The sequence below is a fragment of the Chiroxiphia lanceolata genome, chromosome 16 (genome assembly GCF_009829145.1).
Source record: "Chiroxiphia lanceolata isolate bChiLan1 chromosome 16, bChiLan1.pri, whole genome shotgun sequence".
Classification (NCBI taxonomy): domain Eukaryota; kingdom Metazoa; phylum Chordata; class Aves; order Passeriformes; family Pipridae; genus Chiroxiphia; species Chiroxiphia lanceolata.
In genome coordinates, this window is record NC_045652.1 from 30325 (window position 1) to 46010 (window position 15686).

General features: G+C 51.6%; 1 protein-coding gene across 2 annotated transcripts; it reads left to right on the plus strand.

The window, feature by feature from the left end:
• Positions 1-1444: 1444 nt before the first annotated feature.
• On the plus strand, positions 1445-9754 carry LOC116795009 (galanin receptor type 2-like). 2 transcript variants are annotated; one of them, XM_032704296.1, is made up of 3 exons: positions 1445-1516; positions 5286-5685; positions 6831-9754. In XM_032704296.1, the coding sequence occupies exons 2-3, from the start codon at positions 5312-5314 to the stop codon at positions 7567-7569; spliced, it is 1113 nt and encodes a 370-aa protein (XP_032560187.1). In that variant the 5' UTR covers positions 1445-1516; positions 5286-5311; the 3' UTR covers positions 7570-9754. The 2 variants fall into 2 exon arrangements, with proteins under 2 accessions (XP_032560187.1, XP_032560186.1); XM_032704295.1 differs by lacking the exon at positions 1445-1516 and having other exon boundaries at positions 4856-5685.
• The last annotated feature ends 5932 nt before the right edge of the window (positions 9755-15686 follow it).

A 15686-nucleotide genomic window follows, 5' to 3' on the forward strand; every position in this document is an offset into this window, starting at 1 on the left:
CAGCATAGAGCTGGAAACAGAAGATGTTTCATCCAGAGCTTTAGCTCTGCCAGCTCAGGGAGGTCAAGTCCTGCAGAGATCTCAGGCTTCATCAGGTCAGCCCCTCGCTGACCAAGGCCAGAGTCTGTCCCAGCCACCATGCCAGGCAGGCATAGCTCTGCACTGGTAACACCCACAGACAGACACAGAGTGGTGATGTGAGGCATGGAGCACCACAGTGCCTGCTGCAGGCAGGCAGAAAGCAGGCCTGTCCTGGGGAACAGCACCGGGAAAACCCACCCCAGGGAGTTGCCATCCACAAAGTTCACAGTTGACCAGCAGCTCTCCAGCAGCCTGGGTCCACCAGCCCAGCTGGAAGAAGGCATCCAGCCCGTCCCACCCATCCCCGGAGCCCAGATGCTGACCCTGGGGTGCAGGGAACCCAAGGGGACAGTCAGAAGGTGACACTGCGTCTTCTCACCAGCATATCCCTCTCCTGTGGTCCAAAAGAGAGTGGGGAAACATATTGGGTTCTGGATCACCAGTGATTACTCCATTATGGGGTTCTCTGTATGGGACCTCAATGTGTTTCTGCATCCACTCTGCACAGTGCACAGCCCTGACCTCGGCCAGGTGCTGCATGGCGCCCTCTTGCTGCTGAGACCCTGTCAGCTGAGGCGGAGCTGGTATGGGTTCTGTCTGTCAGCTACACTTCCACTACCTCTGGTGGCACAGGCACTCAGCCTACTGCTCCGTCTGCTGACTGAGTACAGTCCTCCATCCTACCTGTCTGGGACCAGGAGGCTCCTGCCATACCTCGCGCTACACAGGCCCTGTACCCCCTTCCCCAGTGACACCATTACTCTGGATGCTGAAGCAGCACACAGCACAACACAGTGGTCAAAGTGGCAGGGACGGAAGGAGAATAGCCACGAGGATGCCCCTCAGGAGAGGGGTTGGGGGCATCCCTGCCATGACTCTGTGGCTGCTAGGGGTCTGAAATACGTGTTTGCATGTGTCGCTGAGGAGCTGGTGCCTCCCTGGGTTCCCTTAGAGATACCCAGCCTGTTCACAGTGGCCTTAGCCCCCCCGGCTGCTGTGGGACTCCAGCTGCCCCTCAGGTCCCCAGGAACCTCTGGAGCATTCCCGAGGGACAGGGAAGCGGTGGCTGGTACTGAGGGATGTGCGTGCGGATGTGCAGGTGTGTCGGGAGGAGTGCGTGCGCGCCAGGTTGTGCTCTGTGTCGGTGCTGCAGAGGTTGTGCGTGCCAGTGGATGCTCTGAGTGTGAGCTCGGGGGCACTGTCGTGTTCTGGGCGCGATCTGAGTGCGGGAGGCGGGTGTTGCGGGGTGCAGGTGTTGGAGCGCGTGTGCGTGTGTGTGAAAGCGAGTGCGGAAGCGGGGGCGCGGGGCCAGGGCGGAGCCGCCGCTGGCACCAGGCTCTGCCCGAGCGGCACTGGCACCGGGCACCGGCAGCGGCATTGGCAGCAGGGGCAGAGGTGGGACCGGCAGCATCAGGGAGAGCTGCCCTCGGTCCAGGTGGGGTCCCGCCGGCGCGGGGGGAGCGGGGTCTGTCCGGGAGCAGAGCGGGGCGCTGGGGACCCCGCACAAGGCTATCTCTGGCGGGGTGGGGCGGGACGGGACGGACGGCGCGGGGAGCGACTCCGGGGCCAGGGCAGCCCCCCGGGGCACAAACATCCGTGCCCACCGCGGGACAAAACAGTGCTCGGGCCGCCCGCCACTGCCGGGGTTGGGCACAGCGTGGGAGATGGTCTGCCTGGAAGGTGCTGGCGGGCAGTATGGGCTCCCGGAGCAGCTCGGAGGCTCTGTCCTGTGGCCCTGAAGAGTGAATGAGGCAGTTGTGCTGCACGAAGGGGGAGCGGAGGCACCCTCAGCCAGGACAGCAGCAGAGCCAGCCCGGGGAGTTCCCACTGCAGCAGAGTGCAGGCTGCCTGCTCCCCGTCCTTTTCCTTCCTCCTATCTGTCCATATCAACAGGGTCTCTGCTGTCCCTCCCGACACTGCTATCTGTCCCCTTACACTGCCTCCTCCTGCCTTTCTTGACCTTCCCTGGCCGCAGGAGTTGGCTGTGCTGGCTCACAGCTTCCCTGGCATGACATGCTGCCTGCCTTCATCTGTGTTGGACTTTTTGTTAACCCCACCAACTGGTATTGGGAACCATTCTCCCAAACAATTCCCTACCAAATCCTCGTTAGAAAAATCAGGTCTCTTGAGTCCCAACTTTGCCACTGATTGGGTTCTCATCCCTGGGAATATTACTTTCTCCATCATATCGCCTTTGCCCCTGCTAGCCCTGAGCAGCAGATGTGGGAGAGCAACCTGGCTGCCCATGTTCTGCATCATCCCTCCTCTCGGAGCAGTTGTCCCTCTCGCTGCTCCTCAAGGCTATTCATTACCAAGTGAAACTCTGGAGCATTGACATAGGAGAAGGTTGCAAAATGTTTCCAAGGGACAACAGAGTGGCAGTTTCCCAAGAAGATCCTAAATAGAGACCTGGAGACATCCCACTCTGCCAGAAATGCTCTGTATGACTCTCCTAGCATCTCAGTGCCCCAGCACCAGTGTCACAGTTCATGTATGTCATTTCAGAGACCTTGCTCTCACTCCATGTCTGTTCTATCACTGTCCTGTCTGCAGGCAGGACTGTGCACAGAGGGATGAATCAGAGCTAACCCAGCACAGATTTGTTTCTCTGATGCATCAATGAATTCCCTGATCCAGCTGGTTGCAAAGCCCTCTCTTCATGCTCGCTGTGTCTCAAGTCCTATCCGTAAAAGGGGACTGAAGCACTATTTTGCCTTCACGACCCTTACTCATGAGCCATGAGCAACCTCAGTGCTGTGGCAATGGTACAACTACCATCTTGCCACCACATCCCAGCTGGCACTTTGCTCCTGGCCACTGATTGCCCCCCAAAAGAATTCACAAATCTTCCTGAACTCCCATTCCTACAGGCTCAAGAAAGAAGCTTAGAGCGGAGGGGTGAATGACAACAGAAATGGCTCCCTGACAGACATAAACAGTTTTTCCAAGTAAAGGATGAACTGCTCACTTAAACATCAAGGGGTATCAAATTTGGACTGCAACCAGGCTATGTGATGTGCTATCACTTCAAAGTGATGGCACTGCAGGTTGCACCAGGGAGGGGTGTCTTCCTTGCAGTTGTTGCCTTCCTTAATTTGCAAGTGAGGGTGCTGGTATTTCCCTGTCATTTTGTTCTCTTTAGAGCAGTCTTTGAGAAGGGCTGACTAGCAGTGCATCTGCCTTGCAAGAGACAGAGCAAAGAAAGAGGGTGAGCTTGGGAATGAGAAGGATGGAGGGGAATGCAGAGTGAAGCAGCCAGAGACTCTACCAGGCAACACAGACACTGTCTGGGTAGATAATAAGACAATGCTTGTTTCTAGCTGTCAGCTCTTCTCCAGCTTTGCTAATACCTTTCACAGCCTCATGGAAAAAGGATCGCAGTGCCACAGCCTTGCATGGCACATCATCCCAAGCACAGCCTAAGCCAGTGCAATCAACTAGATTTAAGAATGAAACACCAGTGGCAATCTGAATTGCTCTTCCCTGCACACAGGGAAGCTCCCTGGTCCCAGAGGAGTTAAGCAGCATAGGAGACCAAGGTCCTGAACCAGTGTCTTGCACCAGACCCTCTGACAGGCTCCCATACATCTATCTTTCCTGGTCCTTCCAGGCCCTGTGTAAGCTCTCTTGCTTCCCACACATCCATACAGTGAGGGGTACTCTTCTCTTAGGTGAGTACCTGACACTGCCATTGGAATTTGTTTTGTCCATACACTGAGGAAGATCTAGAAAAATAAGTAGTATGCACTTCAGTACTGGCCATCCCAGCTTTCCAGAGGAAAGCTCATCCCTCTGCCACATAGGCAGCATTCATGGAGCTCTAGATTACTATAAAACAGAAGAGTCTAAGCCAGATATAAAATTTGTGTGCTGCATCTGCCACAAGGCAAATTCGCATTCGGCATTAACTTGAGGTCATCCCTGTGAAAACCCCTCTGTTTCAGGATGGGTCGGGGCAATCAGAGCAATCCAATGGTCACAAATGAGGGGCAGTGACCTTTTGGGTCCCAGGGAGTAGAACCAGCCCCCAGACAGCAGTAAAAAGCCTCTGAGGCTTTATGATGTTTTGGCTTGTGCATTCATGGACATCATGGACATCATCCTGTGGGAATGGCCTCCTTACAGTGTTCCTCCTTCAGGCACTGGCACTGCTGGTGCTCCCTGGGGAGCATTCACTAATTCCCAAGCCTGAAAGAGTGCACAAGCTACAGGCTTGGTTCTTGCACAGTCTCTGCAACCTCCACACTCATGGTGGCCTTGGACCATACTCTGCTAACCACAGCACATCCCTACAAACACTGCACAGGGGGGAAGAACCCAGACCATGTTTTATTCAAGAGAAGCTGTGTATGGAATATTTGCTCAGCTTCAAAATTCAGAAATATGCAGACAGATTTCTATACCTGTGACAGAAAATCTAGGTCTTCCAGACACAACTTTGCCTTCTACTTGCAGCCCAAATGCTTATTTTGGGGGCAGGGGAAGGATATGAAAAGCCCAAGCACTTGGGAGAGCTGCCCTGTGAAACACAGAAAGGAAATATGTATCTGGGTCACTCAAACCAAAGAAGGAGGGGTCCCATTAGAACTGTCTTCAGAAAGTCTCCACCTGGGCACAACATAGGAGCTGCGAAGTAGCTGTCACTGCCAAAAGCATTTCCAGCTCCATGCCCAGTATGTGAAGTTTATTCTAAGAGCAGGTACTAAAAGAGCTGAGAGCAGGAGAGGGATAAAAATCTGCATGTCAATAGTGGGGGAGCAACATCTTGGCTTGTCCAGACCACGGGTTTGGAGCTGGAGCCCCACTGGTGGAAAGAACATCACACCTCTCCTGCCATCAGCTGGACCAGCTGGGAGGCAGAGATCCTGGCTCCATTCTCTCACAGAGGAGAAAGCTGGGGACAGATGCCATCCTCTTCTCTCCCCTAAACCTCACCGCCAGCATCATCAGTCCAAGGCATCAACCGAACATGGGCTGTGGCTTCATTGCAAGGACAGAACGGGGAAGCAGGACACCTCTTGCCCCCAGCCAAGGCTACCTGTCCTTCAGGCAGCAGTGTCCAGAGGAATCTGCAACAAAGGATGTGGGTCACAAAGCTGGGAACAGGGCTCTGTGTCTCCAGTGATCCAGTGGGCCCACCAGCCAAACTTACAGGCTAGGCAATGTTTCTCCAGTCTCTCACATCTTTCCCTGTCTTATGCCAGGCTCCTGCGTCTCACAACAACACAGAATGACAGAGCACGAGGACTTCATGAACTTGGCTGGGTACTGGAACTCCTCTGACAATTACCAGTTCAGCCCTGCCAGGGTTATTGTCCCTGTGGTCTTCTCCCTCATCTTCCTCCTGGGCACAGTGGGCAACAGCCTGGTGTTGGCTGTGCTGCTGCGCAATGGACAGAGGGGCCACAACACTACCAACCTCTTCATCCTCAACCTCAGCCTGGCCGACTTCTTCTTCATCGTCTTCTGCGTGCCCTTCCAGGCCACCATCTACTCCCTTGAGGGATGGATCTTTGGCTCCTTCATCTGCAAGGCTGTCCATTTCTTCATCTACCTCACCATGTATGCTAGCAGCTTTACTCTGGCTGCTGTCTCTGTGGACAGGTAATAATCTACAGGTGCCCTTGGGATGGGGAAGGAAAGCAGTCTGAGTGGGCAGAGGGCATGGGAAGAGCATAGCCCACCACCACCAGGCAGACAGTTCAAGCCCCAGTGGTATCAATGCATGCCAAAGGTAGTTTGGGGACCAGTTGTGTCTCCTTTGCCCTAATGACTTGCAAGAAGCATTTCCATATCTCTCAAGTGCAGATCTTTCTGCAGGAAAGATCTCCCCACGGTTAGAGCACTTGAGACCCAAGTTCGGCTCCCCACTGTGCCCCAGACTCCCACAGAGAGTCACTAGCTCTGCATTAGAGATGCTACTTACAGGGTAACAGCTGTCCCTGAGCCACCATTTCAGAAAAGCATCCTGTGTAGTAGCAAGGTCAACAGGGCACCACAGCAGGAGCCACATAAATAGGCAGGAGAGACCCCAGTCCTGTAGTAAACACCTCTCATTTCTCAGGGACTGCCAACCCAACAAAAAAACTCGTCACCAAGCAATTCTTGTCCCCGCCCTGCCCCCAGCCCTTCTGCATTCTGCCCAGAAAGGCACCCGCACCACAAGCCCAGTCCCTTCTTGGAGGTCACCTAGGACATGCTGGTCCCTGACTGGTGTCATCTGCATTGTTCCTAAGGGCTCTGTAAGGCAACTGTGCCAGCTACCCTTCTGACTAGGCCCACGCTTCTGGACCTGCACTAGGGAACACATCCCAGCCCACCTTGCTCCAAGGTACCAAGAAGAGACAGGGCCAGACAGCCCTCTGCAATGAGAGGTCCACAGCCCTGCAGGCAGAAGGAAACTTCAGCCCATCACCCAGTGAAGTTACCCCGGGTCTTAAATCTTCAGTTCAGACCTCCTTCTGCTGGATAGATTCTGCTGAGCAGTGGGTATCTGCCTCGTCTCCACAGAAACATCTCTGTGCCCAAGCTCAGGGACATAACCCACCCTACCATACCTGGAGCAGGGAGCCAGCTGTGACCAGAAAGAGAGACATCCTTGCTAGAAAGAGAAAAGCTGCTTTACCCAGGACTGTATGTCAAAGAGAGTGTAAGATAACATATAGGGTCACTCTCTTGTCTAGGAATTTATGTGACCAGGCAGAGCTTGGCTGAAACCTCAGTGCTGGTTGCTTTTCTCTCCTGCCCAGATACCTGGCTATCCGTTATCCGCTGCGCTCCCGGGAGCTGCGGACCCCCCACAGTGCAGTGGCAGCCATGGCTGTGATCTGGGGCCTCTCTGTGGTCTTTGCTGGGCCCTACCTAAGCTACTACGTCCTGATTGAGTGGGAGTCCAGCTACATTTGCATGCCTGGCTGGGAGGAGTGGAGACGCAAGGTCATGGACACCAGCACGTTTGCCTTCGGCTACATCATCCCAGTGCTCGTCATCAGCCTCTCCTACACCAGAACCATCAAGTACCTGTGGACAGCAGTGGACCCTCTGGAGGACATATCAGAGTCCAGGAAGGCCAAGTGGAAGGTAACCAAGATGGTCATCGTTGTAACCATCCTTTTCTGCCTGTGCTGGCTGCCCTACCACGTAGTCATCCTCCGATACCTCTATGGAGACTTCCCCTTCAACCAGGCCACCTACGCCTTCCGCCTGCTCTCCCACTGCATGGCCTATGCCAACTCCTGCCTCAACCCCATCGTCTATGCCCTAGTCTCCAAGCACTTCCGCAAGGGTTTCAAGAAGGTTTTCAGCTGTCTCTTGAGAAAAAAGCACCACAATAAGGTACGTGTGGTGCATGTTGCCCACATTGTGCCTGGATTTGAGGCAGCTTCCACTGAAGTGTCCCAGATGCACAAGGAGATTAATAGGCATGAGATGGACCCAGCTTCCGTGGCAGTCCCTTCTGGTTCCTCCAAGCCCCTTCATATTTCTTAGCGGCCAAACTCCATTTGCCAGTTCAGCTCTGTCACCAACTTCAGGCCACTCTTTCCTACTGGGTGAGAGGGAATGCTGGAAAGGCAAGCCAGAAACTGCTAAACACTGCTTCTGCCCTTGTCGTTCCTTCCCATTCGATGCACCAACAGTTCTCTTGAGCCATCTCCCCACCAGATGCTGAATGCGAGGAAAGGAATTGACCCAGGCTCACCCTGATCCTCAAACCGCCTGGATTCCAAGGATTAAAGCTCCAGCTCCTGTCTGGGCTCTCATCCAGCAGAATTCCACTGCTCCATGGCCCCACAGAACTGGGTCCTGTGCACAAGGGGAGCAGTTCAAGATGGAGTCAAGGCTCAGGGGAGAAACTCATGTTGTTTTAACTGTGTGCCTTTTTCTCTTCCTCTGCTTTAAAATCATCTCCCTCCGGGAAAGCTTTCTCATTAAAATGTTCAGAGAAAAGACGCAAGTGGCCAGATTTAAAACAGTGCCAAACACGGAGTCCCTTCTGCCTCCCACTGCCCCATGTGGCCAGACTGGCTCCCACAGCAGGAATGGCAAGGGAGAAGGGCAGTGCCAAGGTGGTGTGGGAAGCACCTGGCACAGCCTGTGGATGGCTGCAGGGATGGCTTTGGTGCTGGTGCATTGCTCTCAGTGACTGAGTCCTCCTCTGGGATGTGGGGCAGGCCAGGGGCTCTCTGTGAGGGAAGGGATGTTGCTGCTTTACTAGAGACATCTTTCTAACCCAGAGCAAATAAATGCACTTCCTTCATCCAGGCAATAGTGGGGCCTGTATTGGTTACCTGGGGTGCATTGATGCTGCCAGACTCAGCTCAGGAGCAAACGCAGCAGAGGAAACCTCAGGCTCAGGAGAAGGGGAAGGCAGCTGCTGCCTAAGGCTGGTCCCTTAGTCCCACTGAGCCTCTATTAACGAAACAGGAGCTTCCCCTTCCCTTCCATTTTGAGCAGTCTGGTGGGCTGTAAAGGGCCTTGGCAGGAGATGGGGCTCTCTGGGGCTCCTAATAGTTGTCCTGTGTGGCATCATCATGTGGTGCCTGTGTCAAGACCAATGTCACTCATGCACAGCAGGCACTCCTCCCCTGGCTGGTCACCAAGGACTGCTGTTTCTAGTTCAGGCTCTGGGGTCATGAATAGGTATGAGTTTTCCAGGAAACAATTCCAGCAGAAGCCCTCTGCATCCCATTCTTCATCAGTGTTAGTGAAGTTCTGCAGCTACCATGCTTGTGCAGGTAACCATACTTCTGCAGCCAGCCATACAGTCTCCATCTGCTCCAGCTCATCAGTAAACACCTTCTCTGCCTCACCTTCACCCTTAAGGAACCAAGCTTGATTTTTCTCTGCTTGGATCAGATCAGCTTGGATCAGCTGTGGTCTTTAGCAAAGCTCTAGTTACTGCTAGGGCTTTCTTACCCAAACTCTTCTCCTGGGAAAAAACAAAACAAAACAAAACAAAACAAAACAAAAAAACAGAAAAAGAATTTTCTGTGACGGAGTCACCAAGCAAGAACTTACCGAACGGGGATGCATCTGCCATTGCTCATTGGTCCTGCTGGCAAAAGCACAAACAGTTGTAGATGAAAGACGAATGCTGAAAGGCATTTTAGATTTTTTGCTGTCTGTAGGAAGGTGACTGCAGATTTTCCAGGGAATTATCTGAATTTATTCTCCTGTGGGATTCACTCCATCACTACATCCCCGAGAGGAGAACATTGTGTCCCTCAACCTCGTTCACCTAAGCCTGTTATCTGGGTCGACCCTGAGGCCAGCACACTGAGTTAAACTGCTAAGGGCAATTTCAGACACTTTGCTGTCAAGCTAGAGCTGGAAGTTACCTGGGAGTTGATGGGAAGAGACAAAGTGGGATGGATGGAGTTGGGGCCTGGGGTATCATCCCTACCGGGGAAGCATACAGCCTCTACTCACCCTGTATACAAACAGTAGACCTTCATCTGCACATGCTCAAACAGAGGAGAAGCTTTTCCTCTCAGAATAAAATCCACATTTGTGTGCAAAGATCAAAAGTAAGCATTTCAAAAGAGATGGCAGCAAGATGGAGAAGGTGCATCAGGAAATAGTACCTAAGTCTTCTTAAACACAGAAATGCTCTCCAAACCGATGAAAATTCAGCTTGCAGCACAAGAAGAGTTCCTGATGTGCTCAGACCAGGAGAGACTTTTCAAATGGGATTTGAATGGAAGAGTTCCATCTAAAGTAACTGCATTTGTTCCCACCAAATTAACCCTTGGTTATGCACAGTTTTCTCAGGAAGCTCTGGAAATTACAAGCAAAAGGTGCCCGAGGTGCCTTGGTGCATGGCTTGCTTGCTTCTGTTGTCTTGCTAATGAGAACCACACAAGCAACTATGTCCAAATGCAAAGATTTTAATAGGTGTGGAAACCCACAAATGTTGTGTAGGTATCACCCACAGCTCCTGTGACAGAAGCTCAGTGGTTTTGCACCTACTGAGTGGCTGCCATTCCTCTATTCCTGATGTACCTGCTCTCCCTGGAGAAAACCAGCTGCTTCAGCTCCTCTGTACCAGGGAAGGGACACTCGCAGGGGCCAGGGGCAAGCAGGGACACAGAGGGGCAGCTGGGAAGCTTCCTATCCTCAAATTTGGTGCCAGTGCTCTGCAATCACCTATTTCACAGAGCACCCCCGAATTCCACTCCCATGTTTGGAGTGACTGCAGTAAGGTGAGCTCCGTAATGGCAGGTTTGATTACCAGCAGGCAGGCACTTATCTGTTGGCTCAGCAACCAGAACTGAATCAGATACTGATTCAAAAGAGGAAGGAGATGCTTCCTTTCTCAGGGCATTCCATGCAAAGACTTAAGCCCTGCTGGCCCCTGTGGCTCAAAGTCTCTCTCTACATAACAAGTCACTCACAAGCAGAATGAGGTCCCATCCTGAGCCACCAGAGTGATCAGGCAGCTCCACATGGGGCTGCCTCTGAGTGCCAACTATGGGGTGAACCCCACATGGAGCTGCAGGTCCCAGGGGTCCGGGTGCCAGCAACTGCAGAGACCTGTCCTGGGCATGGCAGGGATGACTAGCAAACCTCAGGTCAGAGTAGCCAGCAAGTAGGACAGGCAGAACTGTGAAAGGGCAGTTCCAAGCATCAAGCGCTAAAATCAAAGTTACAAATCGGGATTTGAAGGTGCCAGCAAAGGTGCCCCCTCTTATCTGTGCTAGTCTGTCTGCAGCTGGGGATATCTGTGCTAGTTGTGCTCATTCCTGTGCAGATTCATCTTGGTTTTCCAACTATAAAGTTAATTTCTACGTCTTTTCTGGTCATTCAGTGGAGGTTTTTTAAGGAATGAAAGATACACAGGGTCTAGTGGAAGTTTGAGGAACTTTCGTCAGCAGAGAGGTTTTTCTCTTAGAATAAAATCCCCTCCTCAAAGTGCCTCTGCGCTAGAACTTCTGGGATCAGAAGACCAGCAATCTGAAATTGCAGAGAAACATCCTCAGCTCTGCCAAACCTGCCCAGCACACCTCCACCACCTCCAGCCAGGACTCCCAGCCCAGGGCAGCCACCATAACTGCCCGTGCATTCATCGGTTCTCTCTCTCTGCCTACATGTCTCTCTCTTTGGTTTGAAGGATCAAACCAATCAGTCAAGTCTCAGAACTTGACTCTACTGCCCGGATGACACTTCCTGGTCTGGTCCAAGTGTCTCAGATCACCACCTTTCAGGGGGTGTTTGGACCACATCTTTGGTTCTCCCCTGTCATTCCCACATTAGCAGAGGGAGAATTATCCTTCCGTCACACAAGTACTCTACGAGAACATTCCTCTCCCAAAGAATCAAGGTTTTTCACAATCACAGTTCAGTTCCCAACAGAAAAGGATGTTCAGAAAGGTGACCATAGTAACGCGGGATCTGTACAACACTCAGTGGTGAGTGCTAATGGTGTCCTACCACCCACCTTGCACACTCGGGTTAATTCACATTTGAACTGCAGCAGCTCAATCATGAGCATGCTCAGAAAAAGGAAACGTAAAAAAACATGTAAATAGCCATTAGAGACAAAAAGGGACAGAAATTCGTTAGGAAGGGAATAAACCAGGAGAATAACCAGCTCTAAGATTTAAAATGCTGTACCTAACGGTGAAGAACAGGCCATGAGTCACTTTATGTATGGCTGTTTGCTGACTGGTTTTCACCTGTTTTTGTTTTTCTTTCTAAAGATGACAGAGAGCAAGATGAGGCAGAACATCAAGTGAACAGAGCTCCAAGAAGCACCTCTGTTCTGGGAATCCTGATAGAAATCAAACTAGATGCCTGGCCAAAACCATGGGGAAGTGCCAGCAAAGGCCTGGCACAAAGGGCAGCCCCTGTGCATGGTATCCCAAGGGGAAACACAACCAGGATGGTTATAACAGGGCTTGACCAGCTTCCCTGTTTGTATGGAATAAGCCACCACTGGGGCAGGTGGTTTAGTGTACCTGAGCTGCAGTCAGAACCACAGGGAGCAAAACTCTGTTGGCCCCACTTGCCTGGGCCACTGACAGTTGTTCTTAAAACCTTCCCACAAAGAGCCCCTCCAGCTCTTCCATCACTTTTTTTTTTTTAGTGCCTAATCTGTTTGTCAGCAAACCAAAGGCCCTGGACTTCATCTCACTGACAGAAGGGGGAGAAAAGCTATCGCTGCATCACTGCAGCAATGACTGCCCTACATGAGGACTTCAGCCTCAAAAGAATGAGGAGGACAGAAGAAGAAAAACTCCAGTTCAATCAATCTTCCCTCACAGATTATTTTTTAGGCTTTTGTTTGTCCTGCCTCTCTCCATCCTGCCATGAGATTTTAATGATACTCATCAAACAGGCATTACACTTTTTCTTTACAATGCCACAGCATCTGTCCAGTCACATATGGGTCCTGTCCTTGGCTCATGCAGTCAGTCAAAATAATTTTCTACATCCAGTACAAAAGGACATTCTGTCTTAAATCTTCTTGTCCAAGGACCTCACCCACTGCCAACCAGGCACCAGACACCAGTTACAGAGCATCTTCTACCAGTGACCCCTGAGATGCAGGAGTCTCTCCCATTCCATGCTGGAAGAACCTTGACTCACCTTCTCCCTCCATAGCAGGCAGCCTTCTCTACACTAGGAAGAACTAGGAGTTATATTCTGGGAAGGTCTTTTAAGGTGAGGAGGGAAGAGGTGGGGAAGGGAGAGAGAGGGAGAGAAAGGAAATAAATGCAAATGCAACTGTGGTGAAAAGTCACCGCATTTCATCTGGATACATTCAATTAAAACTAAGAAAAAAACCCCACGAACAGCAGAATATATCCAAGAGAAACCTTCAGGTAACACATTAGGGTTCAGCAGATAAATCTCAGCCACAGCCATTCAATCTCTGGGCAGCAGAGGACTCAGCCAAGAGTCCAGGCACAGCAGCACATCAGGCAGGGCTCTGATGGTGAGGACATGCAGGCACAAGAACACACAGAATGCAGTGGTGCATAACTCAGTCAGCCTGAATCGCCACTCCAGAGGCTAACACTGGGGCTCCCAAAACCAGAGAAAACCACTCCAAAACCACTCCAAAACTACAGGTGCCTGCATGTGGCACAAGGCAGCATCAGCACAGGTCCCTCCAGCGCAGCAGCAGAAGGGGTCAAGTGAAGTCCCCTTCCAGTCCCCAGGCATATTTGCTTAACATGAAGGTGTAGGAGTGATTTCAGCAGCAGAGTTGTTCTTTGCCCCTGAGCCAGAAGGGAAGGGCCACAGCAGTACTTGGGAGGCAAAGGACGTGCTAGTCATAGGAACAAGCAGGGAGCCTACTAAAGAGAGGCTCTGGCACTCTTTAGCACATAATTTCTGGAAGATTCCTGTCCCCCACAGGGAGTTTAGCAGCTCTCCAAGGGAGATAAGACTTATTCTCCAGGCAAGGACGGTACTGACTGTTCTGAGGAAGCCAGCAGCAGGGGAAAGAGATGGAAGTGGATCTCGAAGCACCCACATGTCCTGCCCTGAGAACCATAGCTCATCGCTGCAAGGCATGCCAGGCTGATGAGCACAACAGTCCCAATTCCCAGCTACCTCCTTAAGCTGAATTAAGGGTTGGCACCCACCCAGGGGCTCAGGACAAGGGTTGTGATCAGCAGGAGCTAATCAGAGCCCTACCACCTGAAACATGGCAGGAGCAGCAGAGGTGAATGCCTGGCCCCAGGCACCATCCCACAGCAGTCCCTCTCAGCAGCATATCAGGAAAGCCCTAGGGTAAGTATATGCCCTCGATGGCAGAGGTAGTCACTGACAATGCCTGTCAGTCACCCCCTGTGATTGTTCACTCAGTCAGTGCTCCAATTTTGCTGTATTTCTGAATGAGCTCATGAAATAAAGTTTAAATCACGGAGTACACCGTCCTGTAAATTTGAGAGATCCAAACAGATCATCACATCCCTCCCAGCAGAGTGCACACTGGGCTCCCAACAGGCTCTGCAGTTGCTGCTTTCTGGAGAGCACCAGTGGCACCCAGAAATGCTGGAAATGAGACTGCCTTTGTCAGGTTATTCACAGTTGTCTTACAGTGGTGAATAACTCGACAGAACTCATTTCTTCCTGATGTGCACGAGAATGAGCAATTTTCTCAAGCTTCTTTGTCATCTGGATATACCTTGCTGGACAGGATGACTGCGTTGTCACCCAGGGTGAACAGTAATGCCCTGAGATGTGCCCATTCAACCAGAGAGATGAGCACAGCACCCATTTCAACCCCAGCCCCAGCAACGAGCCGTGGCAGAGCCAGGAGTCACCCCACTCTGAGGGGAGCACTGGGAGCTCACCTGAACCTGGGGATTGAGTTTTGGTTGTCCTCGGGACACAGCACTGCCACCGGGGGTTTTGCCCTAGGCTGTCTAGAGATCTCTGGTTTTGCTCTGTGTTGCGATGATTTGGACACACAGTGTTCTTCCCAGGTGAAAGACCATTTGCTTTCCCTGTCTGATACTGAATGGCTTGTAAATTACCTGAATTACAGCTCTCTCCCTTAATGTCAGACACAGACTAACTCACATATATTGGCATAGACACGCACCATCATTTAGGGGGGTGGCTCGTACAGGGACCTGGCAGATTAATCAGTGCAGCGGTGGTACAGTCAAGGAGCAGATGTGAGTCCTGGAGATTTCAAATGGGATCAGTAAGGATGGGAGCAGACAGATGTCTCCCATGAGCATGGAGCCTGTCCTCTGGATGGGCTGGGCTTCATCCTCCCATGCCTGCTTCTCCATCCTCCCAATATATCCCTTGTGTAAATGCTGTGATTGAGGAGCCTGTAGCATGACCTGGCACCAAAATAATACAGTCTGTGCTTCTGTACAGGAGTCACAATGCTTCCAGATGTCTTCAGAGCAATGAGGATCACCCACACGTAAATAAATGGCTCCATCGGCTCTTAAAGCAAGTCCATCCTTCCTTGCTGACCAAGAGCACTCAACTTTCAAAGAGCAATAACTTCATTTGGATGAATAATGCTCTGGTCAATGGAAAAAGAAGCTGTGCCAGGGATATCAGGGCTGGATGTTTCTGGGTGGAAACACAATCTTTTAACAAAACTGCATTCTGTGGGTGAGTCAGGTTTAGATTCAAGGCCCACATGACTGCCATATACAGAATCCCAAATTTGTCACATCTTTGTTTTCCCCATGTACCCAAAACGCATCAGTGGAAACAGCTAAACCATCCCCAGACAGCCAGGGGAATTTAAGGAAACTGAGGCCAGGGAACATAACACCAGGCTTGGAGGGGAGCTGTGGGCAGACAAAATCCCCTCAAGAGACAGTATGCCACCATCCTTCCTCTAGGATGGATGGAGGGAGGGAGGGAGGGGCTGCAGAGGGCATAAAGGTGAGACTACTATATAGCAAGAGAGCATCAGAGTCACAGTAGTCCAGAGGATGGCACAAAAAGGGCAGCAAGGGCTGGGGATGGAGGTGGGGAAGAAGAGAACAGCTAATTATCTCCTTTCAGTGGCCAAGATAATTCTTTGAGTCACAAAGTGCAAGGCTTTGGCAACAGGTAGGATTCATTAGGTCTGTCTGTAACAACTATGCAGCCAAGCACACCCAGGAGTTCCCTGGGTC